Source organism: Amphiprion ocellaris, chromosome 1 (genome assembly GCF_022539595.1).
Source record: "Amphiprion ocellaris isolate individual 3 ecotype Okinawa chromosome 1, ASM2253959v1, whole genome shotgun sequence".
Taxonomy (NCBI): Eukaryota; Metazoa; Chordata; class Actinopteri; family Pomacentridae; genus Amphiprion; species Amphiprion ocellaris.
Window position 1 is genome coordinate 9,350,337 of NC_072766.1, and position 24,525 is coordinate 9,374,861.

Sequence of the window (24,525 nt, forward strand, 5' to 3'; positions counted from 1 at the left end):
TAGATAGATAGATAGATAGATAGATAGATAGATAGATAATTATATTATATATATGTATTTATTTTTATTTTTTTATTTATTGGTGAAGAACATGAATAGGTATGTCTTAGTGACTATAGTGAACAGATGAAGGGGTGGAATACTGTACAAGGCTGTATTCTAGGGGGACAACTCCGACAAAAATACTAAAAAATAAATAAAGAGTCAATCAGAGGCAGATTTGCTCAATTTAATAATTTGGATCCATATTAATCACACTGGAAAGTGCGCACAACAATACGAAACTCACAGCAACAAAACACTGAAGTTAATCAATACTAATACAACCAGGTCTGTCTGAGCTTTATGTCCATGTTTTGTAATCAAGATGACTCACAATGGATTTATAAATATAGCAAGTATTGAAGTTGTTACTCTGACAAATATTTCACAGAAGTCAACAGGTTTGTGGGTTTGCAATAATAATTGTATACGAACTATATTTAAATCTTTATATTTTTGGACTGTTTTTCTGGATATGGTTTCACATCCCTGAGAAGGACACATCAGGAAAATAGGGGTTCACAAAAGTTTATAAAAAAAATAAATACACAAAGTGCAATAAAAACAATTCTGCTGGTATTAGAATAATTTGTTGCTTAAAATATAGCCTACACATTTCCTTATTCTATAAATTAAACTATTTATTTGGTTTCTTCAGTGCCGTTTGTTGATATGAAAATGAACGCATTGAATACACAATACAGAAAACCTGAAGTGCTGCCTATTTCAAAAACAGTTGGTATTGCACAGATAAATGAGCTAATTTATGTGGATGAGGAGGTTTCCTGATCCAGTTGGGGTAAGTGGGGTCATGTGTCATGGCAGAGCAGGACGGTCAGCAGCATCAGCAGTACCAATATGAGACACCCAGGACCGTGGCTCGGTGCCAGCCCCAGTAACCTCCCTGCAGGGACACAGTCAAATGGTACAAATGTAGAGCCATGCAAAATAGAACTGCTGTGGATTATCACCACTAAACACTGTAAATACAATGACAATGCATTGACTGTCACAGCGCCTAGAGGGATTGTGCATAAGTGGTACTTTGCTTTGTTGTTAACTTCTGTTTCCTTTTTATAAAATCCATAATGATGAAGCCCAAGAAGGCACATAGGATTACTCTCAAGATGAGTGTTACTCACACACTGCTTTAAAATAAAACAAATTCCACAAACTCAGTCTTTAAACAGATATAAGTAACTGAGATTTAATAATGAAAGCAAGAGTCAGTGTGCACTGTGTCCCAATTCCTCGCTACATGCTGCTCTCTCTGGATTTTTGAGTATATATAGAATTTTTGATATGAAAATAAAAACATGCATGATATAAAAAGATCCAGCTTTGGAAACTTATAGAGGTACTGTGAGCACAAAGTGCTGAAATAAACAGACGGAACCAGCTGTCACCAGGATTGTTTCACATTTATGTGAACTAAAACTTACTCCAAATGCTTTGCCATCACAAAGAGATTCTACAATCACACAACAATTCTACAAAATACAAATACAAAAAGGTTTAGGTACATTTAAAATAGTTTGTATGCATTCTAAGTTTGCTTGATCTTACTATGCTGCTGATAGACAAAGGAAATTGAGTAGACAGTAGCTGGGAAAAGGAAAATAAACTGCAGCTCCAGAATGATCTCAGACAGCAAAATACATTTTGATTTCTCTTTGTAAAGTTTACTTTGCCAGTAGTGTTCTAAAGCTGTAGTTAGCTTGGTGTCTCCTCATGCACATCTTATATACAATATTTCCCTTTAGAGCAACCATCAAGTACTTTATTCATTGCATACTAACTTCCAAGACAACATATTATTAATACTGATATACAACTTGCTGCACTGTATGATATTAGCACTGGAGATGGACTTTGGTTAAAGCTCTGATATGGATTAGTTTATGTTGATAAACAGAATTTTGTTTAAACACAAGAAAACAAAGTATGTCTCTAAAGAAAATACCGTTGTTTACATTTATCAGAAGACAACTGAGTTTCAAAAGTTTCTGTGGTTTACCTCTGAAGTTCACAGGCCGATCTTCCCAGGGTGTCAGTACCAGAGCAAGAGCTGTTCTCTGAACAGAGGATAGACCAGTAAGCTGCTCGTCAGTTACTGCAACGGCCTGATCATAGGATAGCATGGAGATCTTTGTAGAGTCAAATGTCACCTTGAGAAATGACGAAATGGATGCAAAAATAGAGGAAAAGAGAGACAGATTTAAGGTGTGATAAAGAAGGGACGGATTACCGTATTTTTAGCATCTTTTTAAAGTACAAATCCTATGAGCTTATAAAAATGTGAAATGGAATAGTTACTTTGACTTACAGCAAGCTTTTGAGGTGGTATCATTGAGATAGCCAAAGGTGAGATTCCTTCAATTTGCTCTTTCACCAAAGCTGACATGGCCATGTCTGGAAGGGCAGCTGTAAAGCAAGCAGAGTGATGTAGAGCAGCATTTGCATGAGTCAGAAACTCTGGGATCTAGCAATAAAGTAGCTGCAGAGAACTTTTACAGTAACAAGACGGCTTTCATTTGAATTAGTGAGCGCCATAGCATTGACTAAGCAACGCAAATGAGGTATTTGTGAAAGCTATTAAATCAGATGTCTCAACTCTACTGAGAATCGACACTTTTTCTTCTAGTCCCAGGTCATTTAGTGCAGTTCTCTACAATGCATAAAGCTACAGAACAAATATTAGTATACATGGCATTCAATTCAATTCAATTCAATTCAAAATTTGACCCCTGGGGGCAATTCATGGCCAGTAGAGCAGTTGGACACAGAATGGTAGCAATAGCAGCAGCAGCCATGTGGTAGTTAAAATGAAATGAATAAAATTAAATTTAAAAATTATCAATGAAATGTGCTGTGATTAAAAAAAACAAAGAAAAATATTGCATTGACAACAAATAATGTATATATGATGCTAAAATGGTTCAAAGGTTCAAAGTGACTGTACATGAATTGAGCAGTATGGTTAAATAAGGAAGGGAATTACAGTATTTACAAGAGCTGTAATTTAAACTGCAGGTGGATTGAACATAAATACGTCCAGTTCAAGGCAGGATGTGGAATTTAAAATGTATTAGTAAATGACCATGTGGTGGATACACGAAATAACCAATACCTGCCAGGACTCCGATCTCAATGAACACATCGGTCCCCCATGAACTCATGTCTCCGAAAGCAAGACTGTGGGTCAGCAGTTGAACAAGAGCCATCAGCTGCTCCTCTGAGCAGGACAGCCTGAGCCGACCCAGCCAGAGCACCGCCTTACTGCAGCCATCAGGGGGAGACACAGCACAAGCAGAGAGCAAAATTCAAGCATCAAGCTGAGCTGGAAAAGAAGCATTTTTATTAAGAGTATCTGTGGTCATTTTGCTCACCTGAACTCTACATCATTGAAAGACTTTATCTCTGCTGTTGTAGCACCACACACAATGTATCCCATTGCCACCAGCGTGCTGGAGTCAAGCTGGCTTGGACTCTGCCTGGTGGAGTTCAGCACGTTGGAAAATAATACAGGCAGCTAGGATGAAAACAAAAGTTAAGATTTAGGTATGGCCGACACGGTGACGGTCGCAGCTACAAGGTCCAGCTTTGATTCCTGGTCCGGGATCTTTCTTCATGGAGTTTGCATGTTTTCCTTGTGCATGCGTGGGTTTTTACCCAGTTCTCCAGCTTCCTCCCACAGTACAAAGACAAGCTGAGATAAACTGGTGATTCTAAATAGGTGTGAATGTGAGCATGCTTGGTTTATTTGTCTCTATGTGTAGTCCTGTGATAGACTGGTGACCTGTCCAGGTGTCCCCTGCCTTCACCCTAAGTCAGCTGGGATAGATTCCAGCCCCCCGCGACCCTAATGAGGATTAAGCAGTGTATAGATAATGGATGGATGGACTCGGATATGCTTATCATACACTCAGGTTATGAGGAACCCCCAGTTAAAACTTAATACTTTTTTTAAATATCCAATTACATGGTTATTTTTAAAGCTCTAGTTTGTTGTCCTGTTGAGCTACATGAGGTTATACTGAGAAGTGCTTTATGACATTCAGTCTACTCTAAAGCATACAACAGAACATGTAACATTAGATTTTTTCTTAATTTTGACCAAACATGCACAGTGTTTAATGCATTCAGAGTGGTAACTGCATGTGTGCTGCATGTGGTTGCTGTGGCCAAAACCGCTACCTGTCTACTGTTCCAGCTACTGACAGCACCCATAGTAGCGATGCTCCTTCTCTCTGTCAGTCGGAGGGCACCCAGCTCCTCTAAGGACATCTCCGTCACTACTACACCCAGCTGAAAGATCAGAGACTGGGAGAAGGAGGAGACAGGACCGTGTATCTACAGTCAAGACAGAGCAGACAAACAATATTAAGACCTGAACTAAGGAGGTTAACTTTCATGTACGGCCTCAATAAGTAAACAACAAATTAACTGCACCTCTTTGACCCTCCTGAGCACCTCCCTGCGCTGGTAGGATGCGAGGAACAGGTCCTGCCCCATCAGCTCCAGACAGCTGGAGAAGGCTGATGAAGGCATGTTCATCAGGCTGCTGGGGGTCCAGGCAGAGGGAGCTGTTGTGTGCAGAATCTCACAGGTAGGAACCATAGGAGCCGCTGGCAGAAGACACAGGCACAAATATCTGATCAGGAGACGCTGCTGACATACAGCAGGAGCCAACAGTTAGATTCAACCACGGAGCATTGTCTAAGTTTAATGATGAGGGTAACAGAGTCTTATAGCCACAGTGGAGATGCAGCCCTATACCATGTTTGTTTGTTCATTTATTGGTAACGTGTTCAAGGGTTGCATTGAGTAGATGTCATTTTCCACATCATCTAGTGAGTGCAAACACAACTACAGCAGCAATAAACTCATATGTATATCTTTTGCTACACCATATATTGTAATCAAGGGGATATCAACACTCAATAAACAGTAACCTGCTCAATTCATGATGAAATTTTTTTTTTTTAAAAATCAGCAGGCAATGTGTACGAGAATGCTACCTATTTATATTTCAATTGTTGCTACAGGGTCAAATTTGCTTTAATGGGATTTACACAGTCTATGTATAGATATATGTATGTATATAATAGTAGCATATAAAAAAATACCAGACTACATCATTAAATGTTAAATGGTTTGCTCTTATCTAGTGCCTTTTAACCTAAGCTAGGTTCTACAAAGCCCTTTACAATGTGTTTCTTATTCACTCATTCACACACACATTTACATAAAATTACTAAAGTTGAACCTCTTTGCATTTATTTCATATACTGTGTTTAAACAACAATTTTGGCTGATGATTGTTATACATTAAGATTGGTTTGACATTGGACATTCATTGGTTGCTGAGCAACATCACAGAATCCATTTAGTACCTGTGCCCTACCAAGAAACAGTTCTATACATGGAAGTTCACACACAATCACAATATGTTGATTTTCCACCTTAAGACAAAGGAACAAGTCAAAATGTGTTAACTGATGAGTTTTAGACATGCTGTCTAACACTCATTATGTGTGTATTTTGTTACGTTTTGGACAGAGGCAGGCCAGCTGTTATCTGATATCAATCTTCTCACCTAACTCTTGGCAAAAAGGAGAATAAGCTTGTATCCTAAAATAGAGACTGTTCCTTCAGTGATTGTTTGGTTAATATTTTGTGTTTGTTTAAAGGATGTGTGGCATATTAACACAAACGGCGCACTATTGTGTTCCATCAAATCAGAGATTTTAGAAATCAAAGTGATGCTTACGTGAATTGGGACGCATTTTGAGGAAGCCCAGGAAAAACTGCAGAACAAACCGCTTCTTTTCAAACATTTTCTCCGTCTCGTTCTCGTTCAAACAGTGGATCCCCACATCCCCACTTTCCCACTGACGCTGGCTCATGAACAGCTTCTCTATGCGGCCCACAGTCATCAACGCCTGTGGAAACACAAACAACAACACACATATACGCAGGAAAACAGGGACCTCAGCACCTGATCCTGACACCCGCTGGAGATGTGATACCTGAGGGATTTCTTTGCATCTCTTGTTAGCTTAATGTGTCAAGGGATCAAGTTCCAATCACAAAGCCCCACTAAGGCTGTTACAAAAAGATATTTTACATTTTCTTCAATTTGAGGAGAAAACTGTCCAATTTCAGGGGCAACTAAGATGAATTACTGCTTAGAATAAAAATATACTCACCTGAGAAATCTCCTGCAGTTTGCTTTCAGGTAGAAAGAAGAGAAACCGGTCCACCTGACTGAGTGTTGTCTGATTCCAGTTTGTGACTGGGCTGTGAGGAAACATTAGATCACTTTATCATCTTTCCATGGTTTCCAGTTGTGTGAATAGCTGGTATACAAAGAGCTTTTGTCATGTCAAACTTCTTCCAGATAATTATTGTAATAATTTTCATGTTTTCCTCACAGTCCCTACAAAACTCTACAATTTACATCTTCAAAATGCTGCTACCTTAGTTTTGCTTAGCTGAATTTTTTTTCTGAGAGAAGCTTGAAAGTTTGCTGAATAATTCAAGTCTCAAAATGGCAAAGTATCATATGTGTGATACCAGATTTATCAAAAAATCTACCCAATTTTAATAGAGAAATCTGTCTGCACTACAAATACCTGCAATGTGTGACTTTAAAAGCTGCACATGTAGTTTTGAGATGCGGAATATGACAAGAAAAAGTAGGTGAGCCCTTTCAATGATCGGATCTTCATCAGAGTTCCAATTACAAACAAACATAAAACATTTTAACTAGTAACACTCAAATTGTTGTATTATTTCTGTTTATATTTAACATTAACAGCGTAGGTTGGAAAAACTATGTGGACTTCAATGCTAGTGGCATCAACAATAGGCAAGTGAAGTGAGGAGTTAGCAAACTTAGAGTTGTGGATTGGAGCATTTTGACTCATAAAAATATTCAAACATTCTAATATTGAAATGTACAAGAGCTAAAGTCATGTCCCTCTAAGAAAATATCTCAGAATGCATGGCATCAAGAATTTCTGATTTGAATGAACTCATAAAGGAATCACTGATGCTGGATGATGTTTCTCTTCATCGGCCCACCACACACAAATCATGGTGTTTGGTTCTCTCCAAATAAAACATTACTGTGTGCTTGAAGTTTGCCAAAGAGCGCCTTGACACTAAACAGCACCACTGTGGAAACATTAGGTGGACTTTTGGAACTGAAGTTAAATTGTTTGAGTAGACCAAGCAGCATTATAAAAGAGGCGCTGCACCGCAACATAAAAACTTTGGTTGCTGGTGTTAGGGACCTGACAAGAAACTAGCTGTCAGTTACTATAGTATTTTCTTGCATTGAACAGTCCAAGCTTTAAGTTTATGATAATGTTACCCAAAGAGAGCAGGTTCTTCCAGGATACGAGCCACTATTGTCATCTTGCTGCTGCTGTAGCAGAGCTCTTTGAGGAAATCCAGATTTTCAATAAAGAAGTTGCGGTCCACCTGAATGAAAACCTCATCCACCACAAACGGTGCCATAATGCCCAGTGAACGGAACTCCTCCTCAGTGAACACCCCTGTGTACATGCCCTGCAGAGACAGAGCCCACAGAGCTCTGATCACACAGCAAAGATACAGTATACAGCAATATGTAATATCACTTCAGTGTCAAATGATTTAAAACTGCATCACTTTACAATAACTGCATTACTTCTGAGTTAAGCGGTAGGGTCTTGCTCCCACAAACAATCCAAAATAAACACTTCAGAATTTCTATACTAAAAACACAGGCAACAAGGTAGAAACTCTACATCATTAAAGTGAATACATCTGTGGATACTGGAAAATAAGTTAGGAAACCTGTGATCACTGAAACCAAATTAAAAGTATCTGTGATTTTACGGCTAACTGCATGAACATGGTTATTAAAGGAGCTGTCAAAGGCAGAATTCACTCTATTTTGGCACTATGGGCTGTATTTATCTGCATGCCCACATCATGGCTTCACATAGAAAAGAATGGTCAGACAAACTGAACAATCCGATTGTTCGTATTCACAAAGATGAGAAAAAACACAGAAAGATCAACTAAAAATGAGTTCAAACACAGCTGCAGCAGTTATCAGCAGGTAAAGAACAACCCATAGTACCACGAATCAGAGTTGCAGTGGCCATCCTCCTGAAATATTACAACAGACAGGGAACTACTTGCACAGTCTAGGTCTAAAACAGATAGCCAGGTACTTCAGACTTGTAACGGGGGATTTCAATAATCAATAAACATGTTAAGTGTGGATTTCAATCTTCTTGTTTTGTTGCATTTAACTTTAAAATAGAAAAAAGACAAAGGAGAAGTATAGCTGTTCTTACCATTCTTTGCACTATTTTGTCCACCAACAGCTGCTGCTTTGCTCGAGACAGCAAGAGAAAGTGATCAGAGTCCTCAATAATCATCTTCCTCAGAATGTCCATCATTTCAGTAGGAAACTTCTTAATGGTGCTCACCCTGCAGGGGCAATGGCACAAATACACAGCAAGAAAATAATAAAGATTGTTTTTCATTTTATAGTCAATAAATCTTTAAATAGCTCATCATAAATTGCTGTTTAAAAATCTCTTTTGGTCAAGGCATGAATCAAACAATGTGTTGATCAGTCTTTTAGTGAAGTCTGGCTCATATATTCTCTTTTCAAATAGAGAGAGCAGACATGAAGGTTTTCAAGATGCATTTCTTATCAACCTATGAGTTGAAATTGAGTGTACCATGCTAAATTTTGACTTACGGCATGGACAGAGCAAGCTCAGCTCCAAAATCTTCAAGCAGCTCAGAGAAAAACTCAAACTTATACAGCTCCTCGATGATGCACTTTTTCTGTCCACAGAATACAAAAGGCACATAACAGTGGTTGTACAGATATATGTTAGATGCAGAAAATCTTCAGTGAAGTGACATATCTCATATTGCATCAGTCAACCAGTTCAACTTACCAGTGAGGTGTGAAGAAGACCAGGCTGCTGTCTGAGGAAGGCCAGGAAGTCTCTCACTGAGGAAGGCGACGGATCATCCTTAAACTGTTTCTGTAAGAACTTGCAGCTCACACCCTTGCCCAGTGTTCCCAGTCTCCTGCTCACGCAAAGAGGGGAGTGTCAATAAATGCCTCAATCTAATCAGTGAAGCTGCAAAATAATGCTAAAAATAACCTACACAGTTCAAACAGAGTGAGAAAATTATAGTATCGGCTAATAAATGCACTGAATGTATACAGAAATGAATTAAACTTACAGGAAATCTTGTTTGCTCAAATTTGGATTCTTGTCAAGCATCTCTTTGAAAATTGCTTCAGCCTGAGGAAGACAATAGAAAAATGTTGTGTTATGTAATTGTGTTTACATAGTAGTTCTGTGCTGCTTTCTTCCTCAGTTTTCATGATCATCGCATCACAAAGGGAATCTGATATGAGGACAGTTTTTGTCTCATGCTGGTCCATTCATAGTGTCAGTGATGATGACGTCTTGGCTTTTGCTTCTCAATTTAATAATTTAGCAGCTAATTGAGATATTGTCATACACACCTTCACACGACAAAGAGAGGAAGCATATTTAATTAGAGGAAGCATAAGGAGATCATAGTACAAAGTAAAAGTCACAGACTTAGTGTTATTGTATAAATATAACTAGAGTTTTGCATCTGTTCTGCTTACGGTAACATACTTAAATTTCAAAATCCAACCATTAATGCTACAGAACAGGTTGGCAAATTAGATTTAATGTATATTGTCCTTGCTGATTACTTTCTTTTTTGAATATCACTACTTCTACAAGATGAGATGTGCTACCTGCTGTGTGTTCCAGGCTTTTGTGGATGTACTGGAGAGTTTTTCATTGTTGACAAGCACACGAATCCTGGGCATTACACTCAGCAGTGGTGTGCAATCAAGCAAAGGCTCCACATTGTTCCAGTTAACCACCTCTGGAAAGCCCTGATCCAAACAGAGGAAAGATACCAGCAAAATTGTTGCAGCTCTCAGAGACAACTAAGTGAAAAGCTTTTGTGTTTAAAATATATTATATATAGCATTCCAGGTTCTAAGTAAGTGAAATTATGAAAACAACAAAATTTAGATTTATATTAATATTATTACATTATTATTTTAATTTTGTTTCAAAATTTTGGACTCAAAGACAGGTTAACTGCTAAAAACCAAAAAATCAAGATTTTTCCAAGAAGTTCTTAATGTGTATTGCTCCAAATGTGTGTCGTACCCATAGTTTGGTGGCGATAGCGTTGGCTTGTGCCGGGCGGAGGCCTTGTTTGTGTGGTGGGCAGAGGACTGGTGTGTGGTGGGCAACAGCACGAAGGGACGACAGCAGCCGGTCAGATGTGAGGCTCAGCAAATGCTCCGTCTTCACCCCCACAGTGAGGGAGCCGAGCTGCTGCAGCTGGGCTGGATTCAGCTGAGCAAAAGGGGGAAAAGGCGTAAAATTCAGACTGCAAAATGCCCCTTTTAATTAACGTCAAACTGTGATGTGTTTACTGAATTACTCACTCTGCCACTTGAGGACAGCTGGTCTACAATTATAGAAGCCTGGAAAATATACATAATGTTAGCAAGAGAATAAAATCAAAGTTCTATGCGGTCATTTTATCTGTTACATCTCTGTATCCTCAGATATCCTGTCTTCAACATTCCTTCAACATTTATTAGAATGTAAAATATAGTTCTGCTTGCTTGAAAAGCCCTGGTGCACCCAATACTTTTGCCATGCTGGACCAACCAAACCACCTGTGGGTTTCATGATGTTACTTCTGCTCAAGACTCCTTAGAAACATATAAAACCAAGACAACAGCTGTGAGGCTGAGGTAAAAGTAAAAGGCTCCAGTTCCGATGGTAAAGTTAAGCTCAGATCTCTATCTCAAGATCCACTGCACCAGGGGTCAGTGGGCGGAAGACAAACTGCCTGTCAGCTGTTGCTCAGACATACAAGCCCCACCAGCTGCTAGGAAACCCAACCATCGACATATAACAAATAGAGTGTTGTGCAGTGAAATGGACCGACTAAACCCACACTCACCGACACCTGAGCTTTATTTTCTAGAAATTGGTTTGTAAGACAAAAAAGACTGTATATTCAATGTCAACAGATCAAAATAAAGTTGATCAAGTTATACATGATGACTGCCAGCCATCTTCTATTGTACATCACAGGCTGCAATCACTCCTCTACCTGTGCAGAACTGAAGGAGACAGAGTTGAGGACAGGGAGGACATCAAGAAGCTGCGACGTTGTGAGGCTCTGCAGGAAAGTTACACCCAGTGCAGGCAGCACTGGGGCGAGTTCTGTCAGTCGCTCAGTAGAGAGAGTAGATGGGGTGCGAAATTCTGTGCTGTTCAGTAACAAATTGGAAAGCTGGAAACAAGGTTCAGAACAAGCACAATTAGACACAGAAACAGCATCATAAATACTCCCCAAATACAATTCTTACATGGAAGTACACATTTGTAAGACAACAAAGAAACCATGCGTTAATGTTTCTGTTCCTACCAGGTGGCTGGGCAGTCTGAGTCCCTGATGTGTGCAGTTTATAACGCTGTCACGGATGACACTGAAGGCCTCAGTGTTTTTATATAGAAGGAGGTCCTCAGGTTCTGCCAGACATGCGATATTACCCAGCCTAAAATTACAAACACTGCTTAACAACACACACCTGGAACACACCCTCCAATAAGCTTAAATGGTTTGTAAAAAAGAAATAAAAGAGGCATTTATGGGCTCAGTTCTAAAGAGGCATAACCTTAAGATTTACTAATACGACCATAAAGATGAGAGACTGTAATTTATCACTACATATTTTTAATGTCCAATTTCATAATATTTAACAGAAGTCCCTGAAATTTAAAATTGCACACTGTGTTGTTTTCTTCAAACAAAGGGCCTGTAAAAAGTATTCAGTCACTGAATATCTCTTGGAGTCCAGTTAAATCCATCAGTAAGACATTGATGGAACACAGCACATGCAGACATTTGCATAGAACAGGCTGTCCACAGAAACTGACACACACCCTGCAAGAAAGAGACAAATGAGGGAGGTCACCAAGACACCTAGGACTCTTCTGAAGGAGTTAGAGCCTACAGACTACAAGCAAGGGACTGTGCACGAAGCTGGTGCCCAGGTTCTTTAACAGTCAAAGCTTTATGGGAGAGTAGCAAAGAGAAAGTCAGTGTTGAAAAAAACTAATATTAAATTTAGGCTAGACTTTGCCAGAAGGCGTGATGTGACGTGACTCTGAAGTCAACTTGAAGATTTATGTTTGGTCGGATGAGACCAAAAAGCTTAATTTTGGTCTCATCAGATTAAAAGCTACATTTGGCAGACGCCAAACACTGCACATCATCACAATCACACCATATCCACTGTGAAGCATGGTGGTGGCAGCATCATGATGAGGGGATGTTTCTCAGCAACAGAACTGGAATACTTGTAAAGATAGAGGGTTAAATAAATGCAGAAAAATGCAGGGAATTCCCAGAGGACCACCTGTTGCAGTCTGCAAGAAAACTGCAACTCAAGAAGATTTGATTTCTACCAAAACAATGGCCCAAAGCATCCAGCTAAAGCAAGGCAGAGATGTCTTAAAGCCAACAAGGTGAATGCTGGAGAGTGGTAGAATCAGAGTCCAAACCTCAATCCAACTGAGAATTTGTGACTGGACTTCAGGGCTCTTCATACCATCCCCATGCAACCTGACAAAGCTTGAGCGGTTTTGCAAAAGAAAATGGGGTAAAATTGCAGTGTCCAGATTTGCAAAGCTGGTTAAGACCCATCTACACAGGCTCAAAACAGCAATTGCAACCAAATGTGTATCTGCTAAATACTGATTTTAAGGGGTCAGATTAGATTTTTTTTAGTTAATTGACATTACTTCGTAATAATCTATTTGCACTTCAAATAGAAGTTCTTTAGTAGATTCTTCTCCTCTCTAAACTGAACTGATGGCGATTCAATGTTGAAAAGCAATGTAAAAGGAAAACCTCCAAGGGGATACTGGGGGTATCAAACCATCAATCTGTACCTGAAAAATAATCAAGCAAAGTGAGATCTGAACTAAATATCAGCGGGTCTTATCAGATTTTTAAGTTGCACCCACTGAACTGATGTCTAAAAAACTGTTTACATGGACAGAAAGACTGGAGGTGCCTCCACACAATCTTTCCCAACCTGGCAAAATCCTGAGCTGTCAGGTTCCTGTAGGTGCCGATGAGGCTACGAGCAATGAATTCCTGCTTTAGAGGTGTGAGAGTGTTTCTCTGCAACACATCCAGTCCATCTAACAGCTGCGGACAAACATGACGACAGAGATACTGCAATGTTAGGATCAATATGCTCACTTGGTTGAGTTTAGGGGGCATACATTGCACTCTGGATAAGGCAAAGCTGAAACATAAATATGCATTTTAACACCATGCTCAACTTTGGTAAGTTTGGATTGAATTAAATTGATCAAATACAGATAAAGTTTCTCAAGTAATAGTTAGACATTTGGGGAAATCACCTCTAAATCTCATCTGTTAACCTGCATTGCCTTTTTTATCTAATCAATACAAAGCAGTGCAAGATCGCCAATTTGTGCTTTTTTCAGGACATTTGCACTAAGCTAATTGGCTGATGGCTGTAGCTTCATATTTACTGAGCACTCACATATGGCAAAAAAATGTATTTCCCAAAATGTTCAACTAATCCTTTAAAGCCTTCATAGTTGAGTGCTCAAAGGTCAGTAACCATGTATCTTGTGGTCATTCTTAATTCATGTGTTCCCACCTTTACTTATTGAACATTAGCCACATGCATATGACACACATTGGTGGTGACAGAGAAAGAACAGTCTGTGTTTTCTTATGACCAGTATGTGACAGGTAGCGCTGCTGTGCTCCGGGGCTAATCGAACTGAGTCCAGGCTTCTCAGGTTTCCCAGCCAGGTGTCAGAGCTCAGAGGGCTGTTACCTGAGCAGCTGAGAGGTGTTGGAAGTTCTGGAAGGGCAGGTAGGCGATCAGGTTGCCAGTGTCCCTGATGAGCGACTGATGACCTCTGGTGATTTCGGAGGGGGGCATAATTTTGCTGTACCACAAGCCAAATGCCTGCCGCTGGGCAAACGTCATGCTGCCCAAGTTTTCATTAACGGTTTCCCGCCTAGAAAAGGAAATAAGATATGACAAGATAGAACTTAATTAATCCCCCCAAAAATTCTTGTGCCAGATGTTGCTCATCTTTTAGCCTGCTTTGAAAGATTACCATCAAGCAAATTAAATATAGTGTGAGGTTAGGGAAATATTCGACCATAAACAAGGTACAAATGCAGTCTTCAGTTGAATTGTGTGACATTTTGGGAAATATGCTTATAATTGGCTTTTTTGTGCAGAGTTAGAGGAGAAGATTGATAACAATCTCTCAGGGGCATCTATTAAACATGAATCAATAAACTTAGCAAATCATAAAGATTGGTGAAGGTAAACAAATATAAATCAGTCTGCCCAGTGGTTTAAAAGTCTCTAATGAATACTTTATATCTCTTTATTAAACCAAACTGTACCTATCTGTTTTGTGGGGGTTATGTGTTGGACTTTCAGCTGTAGATTTTTTCACCTGTGGACAGAGGCAGGTAAGCTGTTCCCCGTTTTTATCCTCTTAACGTTTGGCTAAGCTAACTGTCTTCGGGTTATTATTTCATATTTTCAGATGTAAAAGTGGTCTCTTCTGACTTGCAGGAAAACTGTGAATAAATCTGTTTTACAAATTGCAAAATTATTTCTCTAAGTTGAACGTGGTAAAGAATTTAAGCCTTTTCTACACTGAAATCTAGTCTGTGAACTAGTCTCCTTTACTTCCTATGTATAATGAATGTTCCTGGCACCCTATGATGCAATGACACATCACTTCTCACAAATCCCTGAAACCAGAGGTGTGTTCAAATGGAAGCATGATGTAAGGAAGACGGTGAGATTGCATGATTGTGCAGCACTGAAATGAATCATAATGTTCACTACATGTTATGACTATGCAGAATCTGTTCTGCAATGATAGTAGCTCTACAGTACTAACTCAGTTGTATATTGAAGTATTCTTGCCTGGAAGCCAACAGTTTAAAATGCCTGATCCCAAAGTTAACTAAGTTATATGATCTTAGATGTGAAAATATACTAAATGCATTTTTGGAAGGTGTGTGACATTGTACACTTAAAATATGCAGTAGCATGCTATTATGAATGAGCACCTTTAAAGATGTATTTAGCAATTTCCCATTTGTATAAATTAAATATTGTATCTAACAACTGATTCTCTATCTGAGGATTCAAGCACAAGTTCTTCTACTGATAAAGAGTATGGAAAAAGAGGGCAACATTGGAGATGAAAACTCCACCAACAGAAAAACAACCAATTTCAACATGTTATAACCAGCATAACATGTTGCCGTGCTGACAAAATCATGCAAATTATTCTAGATTACTAACTAAAAAAATCCCTGTAAAATGACAAGGGCAACCTTCCAGGAACGAGGAAACAGTTCTCATTCATACTTTAGTGCACCACAGATATGATACTGTGGTTAGAAAAGGTTACATAATAAACATACGTCATAATATGAGTATTGGGTTGTTTAGTAAAGAGAATAGTGTCATTAGAGATAAAGAGCTGATGCCATTACTCACACATTGATGTTGTTCTGCAGGGAGGGCAAAGCTTGGATGTCAGCGGGGTTGGCTGCAGTCAGCAGGGGAACCAGCTCAGAGAAAAGGTTAACATCAGCTTCCAAGTGGGTTTTGAGTAACACTGACACCATGGTGGACAGGTACTCATCAGACAGCTGCCAAACACAAGTAAACAGTGTCAGAAGAATGTAATGCTGTGGACTGTGCAAACAACCAAGAGTAAACAATGAACTACTTATTCCAGGAGAAAACATGAAAATGCTGCTAAATGTGTATAAATTTCAGATGGATTTGTGATGGTCTACTTATTTACCTGCACTGTATCCATGATTCTGCTGTAGTAGCGAAGGATCAGTCTGACGGTGCTGATGTGAGCTGCACCGAGCACTGGCCTCAGGTTGCTCAGCTGTATATTGAAATACTCCTGCACATAGGCCTACAGAGCAAATAAACAGACATGCATTCTGCAATTTTTCATTAAGATTTTAGGGTGTGTTATATCTTACCGTAATGAGAGGAAATTCATCGTTGTTTGCTTCCCTTGTCGACAGCAACAGGTTGGTTAGTGCAGTCTACAGAAGGGAAACACACAGAAAGACACAGTTGTAACACTGTTTATAGAGGGATAACTTCCAACGTGTAATCTGGGTGTCTGTTTCTACTCATTATTGTAATCGTCAAATCACTGGTGTGAGCCAGTGGAGATTACACCCAGAGGAAGAGATTCATCATGTCGATATCAATGACAGGAGTGTAACTGGAAACCAGCTGTAGGCTGTATGTACACTGGAGGCCAACGGCTATACAGCGACGCTAATGCTAACTGATAGGACAAATAATTAGATGAATATAAAGTCAATTAACTGTTCTACACAGAAACCAGTTGAGTGTATCTGAATAAAAGATGAGGGAGAATTGCTGTTCACACTATAGTCTGATAAACATACAGATTTAATGTGCAAGCAAGCTGCTACTATACACTGATCAGCCACAACATTATGACCACTGACAGGTAAAGTGAATAACATTGAGCATATTGGTACTATGTGGTGTTCTGCTGGAAACCTTGGGTTTTGGCATCCATGTTGATGAGACTTAGACACCAAAATAAACATTATCCCAGAACAAGCACACTCCTTCATGCAAATAAAAATCCCAAATGTCACTGGTAGGAAAATGCACCCCACCATATTGCAAAAACATCAAACAATCAGAAAGATCTTGAGAAACATGACAATCACTCCAATTTTCCTAGACCCTATTCTGATTAAGCATCAACAGGATGCAGTGAAATAAGTGTGATTCCCCGATGTCCCACTGCACAACCCAGAGCACCCAAAGGATCCACTGCCAACATCCTGATGCGAGACACCATAGGACACCCTGAGAGGTCCTCTTGTCCAGGCCCAATGCTCCAGAGCATTTTTGACGATATAAGGCAGACCAACACAATATTAGGCAGGTGGTCATAATGTTATGCCTGGTCGGTGTATACTTGATTGGTTGTCATTGACCAACAGATTCAGTAAAACCCTAAACCTCTGCCAAGAAAATACTTAAATCCTATGTTGACACTGAATCAGTCATGATAATCCAGTAATGTAATATTAGAGTCAGTGGCGGAAAACAGTACAGCATATATGCTCATGTACTGTACTGAAGGACAGTTTTTTTTTTTTTAATTCTTGTACTTTCATTCCATTTAACCCAACATCAGTTAAACTCCACTGTAATCAATGGACAGCTTAAGTAGCTTTACAGTCCACCATTACAACATATAATTATCTAAAACAGTTTCATAGTTAAGATGATCTCCACATTTACCAGCTGCATCAGCAAAGTTACATACTGATGCATCAATAATTTCAACACAATAACGTAATTCTGAAATGGTAATTTTGCATAATGGGTACATTCACTTTTGCTACTTTTAGAATATGTTGATGTGAATATTTTATAGAATCTGAATGCCTAGCCCACCATTGATAGCAAGATATCTTTCGATACCTGCACATTTTCACAACCTACCCCAAAACACTGCAGCAAGACCCTCTTTTTCTCAGTGTTGGTCTCCCTCTTGAAAAACTCAACTACAGAGTTCAACACACTCTCCCTGATGGTCTCAGAAACATGCCACGTGCTACTCTGGACATCTTCCAGGATCAACAGGACTACAACCGTTGTGCTAACTGCCTGGTCCAACACTCTAGCCACAGGGAGTGTCAGCAGATCCTCCAATCTGAACCTCAGATTCTCCACCCAGCAGCGCACGATCATCTGCATGGCCATGTTCTGAGTGGCACAAGGTTTGCAGGCTGAGGCAAAGTAGGAAGAACAGTTCCAGTTGAGCTGTTTCATCAGATTTACTGCAGGACAAGTAACTGGGTCTGTAGTGGTGCCATTGTTAGGGGTGGTATAGTTGGTGTAGGTGGTGCACATGCTGCCCACCCAAGCGCTAGACGGCTCCCCTGACAGAAAAAGGAGAAGGGGAGCATTAGGGCAGATGGATGAGACAAAATTGGTCTGGTCGTGCTCCCAGCACAGAGTCAGAAGTGCTGCATCTGGAGGAGCTATGGTCCAGGTGGAGTACTGACACTGCTCAGCAGGGTCGAATCCAGTCAGGCCTCCTCCTCCTCCTCCTCCTCCTCCTCCTCCTCCTCCTCCACCTCCACCAGGAGACACCCCAGGACCAGTATGGTTGAAGCAGTGTTGTATTAACCAGGTGTTGTCCTGATTGGTCAGCAGGTTCTGGAGGACTGTTTCATTGGCGCAGACTTTGGAGGTGAAGTTAAGTGAGTCGATCTCAGCGCAGAGAGCCAGCTCGGTCATGTCCACGACGATGGGACGGGTCCACTCAGAGTACTTGCACACCTAAAGTACAGATGATGGTGAATATAACAGGATACAGTATCTGTGCTATTGAGCAGTTAGCTACCCTAACTCTAACCCTAACCCTATTCAATGAACATTTCAACAAATTTCCTGCAACACTTTATTGCCAACCATCTAGTTTGTCATTGTGTATACATAGTACATTAGTGGATAGAGAGATCAACACACACACACGCTCATTCTTTTAGCATCGTCCTATCCAATCTTACTGAGAGTAACATTTATTGGTATTTTTGGTGCTTGTTAATTAGACTTTGTATTCTGAGACTGATGTCATCCAAGTAAAATACCCACCTGTGGCATCACAGTTATATCCTCAATGTCCGTGCAGACTGATGTGAGCCACTGGTTCTTAGGGTTTTCTAACAGCTTTTCAAACACCGGTGCTTTGCAGCAGACATTCTTCTGAAAAGCAAGCTGATCATGCTGCCAGCAGAGGCCGACCACTGAATCGTCCACCTGTCGTTCTCCCCATGTGTGGTAATCACACCATCCTGCAATGTTAAAGGACGGAGTTGGCTCAGTGGGTGCAAACTGCAAAGAGCTGTCGCAGTGTCCCTCAAGCCAGGCATTTTCAGCATTCTGTAAAAGGCTGTCAAGAAAGGTTTTGTTAGAACAAACATCCCTAGTAAAACCACTCTGATCGAAGAGGATGCACTGGGACAGAAGATCTGTGGTGACTTGCATCACGTCATGCCACTCCGAGTAACGACAAGACTCTAACTGTAAGGTATCTTCGTGATGGAGTGGGGATGGAGGGGGCGCGCTGGTGCAGTTGGGCATGAGTGGCCAGTTGTCAGGGTTGGAGATCAAAATCATGAGGAATCCAGTGTGCTCACAGATGAGTTGGGTCAGTCTGGGACCATCCAGGTTCATGCAGAACTCAAACAGATAGTGGTCCAGAGGCACCTCTGGCTGCTGGAGCCACTGCTGATACACACAGAACTGACTCACCATGTAGCCAGGATCTGCAGAGGAGTTAGCACAGTATCCATACATCCAGCTGTTCATCCTGTCTGAGAGCAGCTTCCTCATCAACAAAGCATTGTTGCACACCTGCCTCACAAACTCCACACGCTCATTATCACTGCACAGGGACACCAGGACGGGATCCACCGCACTGCTCTCCAACCAGCTGTTGTAGTTGCATGCGAGCTGTCGGAGGTTGGAGGCTTCTCTGGCTACTCGATGAGGTGCAGAGTGAGAGACGGGTCGAGCCTGGGAGAGAGGGGTGACGGCAGTGAAAGCCTGTGTCTCCTCATCACTGCAGTCAGGTGACCTGCTCATGAGTGGAGACATCAGTGCTTGAACAACATAACACATGTTGCTCCACATCCTCTCCATCTGGTCGGGGTTGAGGGAACTCAGCGCCTGGCAAAAGGTGAACACAGCTGTGGAAAATCCCTTTCCCGAAACTGCAAGGATGTCAGCACACATAGTGTCATTGAGCTTGGCCAGTTCACGGCGGTCACACTGGATCTTGTAGCTGCTATCGGTGTAGTTTTTGGTTTCTGAGCCGCTGCGTTGGAAGGGGACGTTGGGAAGATTCTGGCACTCCGGCTCTGGATGTGTGAAGGGTGACTCTTGTGGAGGCAGGAAGATATCCAGGAAGATGTCAATGAGTGGGACACCAAAAGACCAGCTCACGTTGTGCTTTATTCCCCTAAACAAAACAGGAATTTAATAGTTATTAGAGATTATATGTGTAACATTACAGCAATATTTAAGTTGCGCTGTTGAGTTTTCTTGCAACCACATAAAGTTATGTTTAGATTCTTTGTTAATTATAAAAATGCATTGTATGTAATGTCTAACAATATTTTTGAATGTATTCCCTTTATTATGCATTGTGGTGAATTTTCAAAATCCTGCATTGTTTACATTTACTGTGTTAATCTGTTTGTTCTCTGCCTATGTTGGCAGATTGCTATTTGTCTTCATGTGTTTCTGACACCAGCTGCTGATCAGTGTGTTTTTCCTGACTCTGTATTCACATTTCCTAATTCAAGATTTTATCATTGTTGTTACTCTCTTGCATAATGAAACCACTGTATGGGTTTATGTTGTGACAGTCAGTTATTGGTCACATTTTATCTCTAATTTTGGCAATGCAAAGTGAACTAATGACTTACTGTTTCAGGTGTGAATGAAATAGAGCAGCAAAGTTGTTGAATTCATTCAAAATGAATGTAGAATCTGATAGCGATTGTTAATTAGACTGCAGTAAATCAGCATCTTTAGCTTCTACTCAGCATCAACTGAATTTTAGGCTCAATAATTGGATGCTTCCTGCTGAAATACCCTCTGAAGTTTGTAAGTACCTTTTGCTTTTCATTTTCCAACATGTTTGCTAATTGTTTGTCTCAAAGCCATAGAAGTGCTCCAACTGTCATGTAACATTTCTATGAGAAAAATGAATGGAGCTATTGTTTCTAGAACAGGGGTAGTGTAAAAAAAAAAAAAAAAATAGCATCAGGAACGAATAATGATTCATTTGCAACTTGTGTACAGGCACTAATTTACAAACAAGGCCAGGGGCTCTCTCTTCAAAACATTTTCTCACAGAGACACTAGTGCTCAAAAACTCCACAGGGCAGCTTTAATATGAAAAAATGTGAATTTAACTGATGACTCACCACAAAATGAGCTGCTTGAGATCTCCTGCAAAGTGGCAAAACAATTTAAGTATCAATAAAATGATTTGTAATGAACTGTATCACACATTATGTTACGTAACAAACAATACAGTTTGGAAAATTTCATAGCTCTGATCAAATGCTGATAGTGATAAAAGGAATGTTTTACCTTGTCCACAGGTCCCTTGTTCATCCAAATTTGGGACTCTGATTCCAAACTGTAAAGCTATTCTGATGTAGTCCATTGGAAGCTCGAGCAACATTGCCATGAACTGTAAGCCGTATTTCACAGCTCCATCCATGATGCCTCCAGCAACATTCATCAACTTCTCAGAAACCGAGAGACTTGACATTAAATTTAAAAACAGCTGCTGAAAGCTACTAAACGCTGCGGTCATTGATTCCCCAGTCCTGAGATAGGCACTGAAAAAGCTGTTTGTCTCCTCATGTGTGCTCAGCGGGGTGCATGTCTGGGACCTCAAAGATGACAGAAACGTCAGTAGTGGCTTCCCCAACTCCAGAGACACTGTCTTTGTTAGTTCAGCCTCCAGTCCACAGTCCTCTCTGCCAGACAGAATGCAAACTAACGTCTTTGGAAGGTCTTCTATGAATCTTTCTCTCAGCAGAGGTTGAAAAACACCATACAAGCGATTCAGAAGCTCATAATATGCATTTAAATTAAAACCATCTCTTGTTGAACCAACACCGATGCTACGTGAGTTTCTATCAGACAGAGAGTGGATCTGGTCAATGACTTGGTGGATGTCGTCCTCTAACTTGGACACCTCACCAGGAGTCTGTGTCGTCTTTCTGTGTATAGATATGGGTTGTGACGACACCCGATTGACATCAAGTATGATCCCTGTAGAAAGTGAGGAAAAAAAAAAAAACCATCAAGTATTATTTCTGTTAAAGAAAGAAAGAAAACTTTAAATCTTAATTCAAGTGGCAAAAAATGTGTTTTACAGCTGGGACAAAGAAAAAAGACTTTTACAAAAAATAAGGAATAAAAAAGGATCATTTGAACTGACAAGTATTACGTGAGATGTTTCTATTCTGTAGGTTATTATGTGCAAGACTCAACAGTTTATCCTCATGAATTTAGCTTTCCTTATCAAACACTGAAATCACATCACTGAATTGATTTTTAATTAATACCTGCCTAAAAGCTTTCTGAAATCATATTTTTATTAGTGGAATTTAGCTATGTGCTACAAAAGTATTTCAGTGTTGTGCAATATTGTACTTTAACTCCACTAATCACAAAGGCAAACATTGCTCCTTTTGCTCCACTATAATTGTCTGAGCCTTAGTTACTTCATACATTATAATTTCCTCTTATCCTTCCTATCCAGTGAAAACCATCCAATTCCAAATGTGGTGATTTCGAGTTAGAAACTAAAATTTCAGTGTTCCTTAATGCGCTGAGAACATAATGCTCAAGATAAATTAAAAAAAAACAACAAAAAACTCTAGGATTATCTTAAAGCTGAAAAGAGGGCTGTTTTTTGTAGCTCAAGAAAAATTGACTTCTAGAGGTAAGTTATTCTGAGAGGACAGCAATATTACAATTATATAATGATCTTAAATATAATGCAGCGGTAGGACCTGAACTACATAAAAGTTTAGAAAATAGTTAAAATGAGGTCAACCTTTAACATCTTCAACAGTACAATGCAACATATGCAGCAATGACATTAGTCCAGAAACATCAGATAAAATGATAAAACACTGATTTGAAATGTTATTCTCCAAAATAAATACTTTAACTTTTGATATTAGGTAAAATTTGCTAAGAGCACTTCAATATTTTCTTAACTTCCTAGGACCTGGGGTCCACATATGGGGACATTTTATTTTTCAAAAAGAGTGTATTGTTCATAATAATGATAATAAAAACAATAAATCATAATTATGATAATAAAAACAGCAATAATATAAATCTAATATTAACACAATAAATATAATAATCAGATATTAGATATTACCTGATTACTATATTTATTGGTTACTCCTTATCTGAAATAACTAGAATAAATCTAAAATGCAAGCCCAACCAAAGCTCAGGTCTTAGTAGGTTAAGTACAACTTTTTACAGTGAAATAGTTTCACATTTGTACTTACCAAAAAAGATGCACATCATGAAAACAGCTGGTGCTGACCACATTTTAAGCGTCCTTAAATACAAGCAGGTGACCACTCCGGATAATATCAAGATGTTTTTTTTTTTTTACAATAATCCACTTTATCCTGTTGCTGTAGAGGAAACATTCAGGTGAGGCAGACGAACCGGATTCAGATCAGGCTTCATGTTTGTCACCACTTCAAAGTCAGTCCTTGACAGAAAAAGTCATCCTGCTCCCTTCACACTTCATCTTTGCCCATCAGGCCGAGGTGATGATCTCTCTTACATGCCGCTGGTCTCAAACAGGCTGCTCACCTCTGTGCCGACCTGCAACTCTACACCTGGTCTGGAAGCAGCGTAATTAAGGACACCGGTAAAAGGGGAAAAAAGTAGGTGCGAAATGAAGGCTGTGAAACGCAGAAGGGATTTCAGCAACAAGCACGGCCACGGGTGCTAAATAATTAATCGGGTGTGTTGATTAACTCCTTCGCCTGAAACCTGAGTCCTGTTAGAGGAGACAGAAGACACCAGACTGAATGCTGGAGGATTTACATGACGTGCTTCAAATATTCCGGCAGTCGGCTTTTAACAGCCGAATACAACCTACATGACGTAAAAGATGCATTCAGACGAGGAAGTTGGCATTAGTTAGCCCCTGTAAACACACCTTTATCATAAATGTGGGTAAATATATCATGGCACATTATTGTTTATGTTAAATACATTTGCTGCTCCTTCATTTTTAAAAGGGTAAACAGCGAAAACACAAACACTTTAAGTTATAAAATCAGGGGTGGTTTAAATATAATCTGACTAAAGCTTATGTCTTCTTCCTTTAAAAGCCTACAGAGAGCCCTCAAATGCAATCCATTCATTGTGAAATCATTGTAAAAATTTAGAAATTTTAACCATTATCAAAAAAAATAACAGGATACTCTTTTGTAAACATCTGGAAAAGAGATAAAGTAAAATTTTGCTATTGTGACAATTACTGTTATTAGGCAAATTCCTAAATACAATGAATTAACAGTACACAGCTCCAACAGAAAAATAAGCAAAAAATAAGTACAACATTTATACGTCTACTTTAAATATTACTACAATCACTCAGGTGAATCTATTCCTAGCACTTCAGT

At 39.7% G+C, this 24,525-nt stretch overlaps 1 protein-coding gene across 1 annotated transcript; it reads right to left on the reverse strand.

The window, feature by feature from the left end:
- Positions 1-214: 214 nt before the first annotated feature.
- strc1 (stereocilin 1) lies at positions 215-24,471 on the reverse strand. Its single transcript, XM_055011626.1, has 30 exons — positions 23,389-24,471; positions 21,434-22,126; positions 21,265-21,289; positions 18,923-20,291; positions 18,409-18,607; positions 17,765-18,378; positions 16,243-16,308; positions 16,050-16,172; positions 15,737-15,891; positions 14,033-14,219; positions 13,250-13,365; positions 11,575-11,704; positions 11,257-11,439; positions 10,577-10,615; positions 10,293-10,484; positions 9,866-10,009; positions 9,313-9,374; positions 9,018-9,153; positions 8,813-8,901; positions 8,400-8,535; positions 7,424-7,620; positions 6,255-6,345; positions 5,816-5,987; positions 4,495-4,670; positions 4,240-4,395; positions 3,432-3,574; positions 3,173-3,321; positions 2,369-2,466; positions 2,060-2,210; positions 215-946 (listed from the first exon to the last, which is right to left on the reverse strand). The coding sequence occupies exons 1-30, from the start codon at positions 23,429-23,431 to the stop codon at positions 852-854; spliced, it is 6,129 nt and encodes a 2,042-aa protein (XP_054867601.1). The 5' UTR covers positions 23,432-24,471; the 3' UTR covers positions 215-851.
- Positions 24,472-24,525: the final 54 nt, after the last annotated feature.

Bases quoted from the DNA above. Each gene is read 5' to 3' on its own strand.
- strc1 (XM_055011626.1), bottom strand. From the start codon at position 23,431: ATGTGGTCAGCACCAGCTGTTTTCATGATGTGCATCTTTTTTG. The intron at 14,220-15,736 runs GTGAGTAATGGC...TTCCTTTTCTAG, and splicing joins CTGCAGAACAACATCAATGT to GCGGGAAACCGTTAATGAAA. The intron at 2,467-3,172 runs GTATTGGTTATT...CTTGCTTTACAG, and splicing joins TGAGATCGGAGTCCTGGCAG to CTGCCCTTCCAGACATGGCC.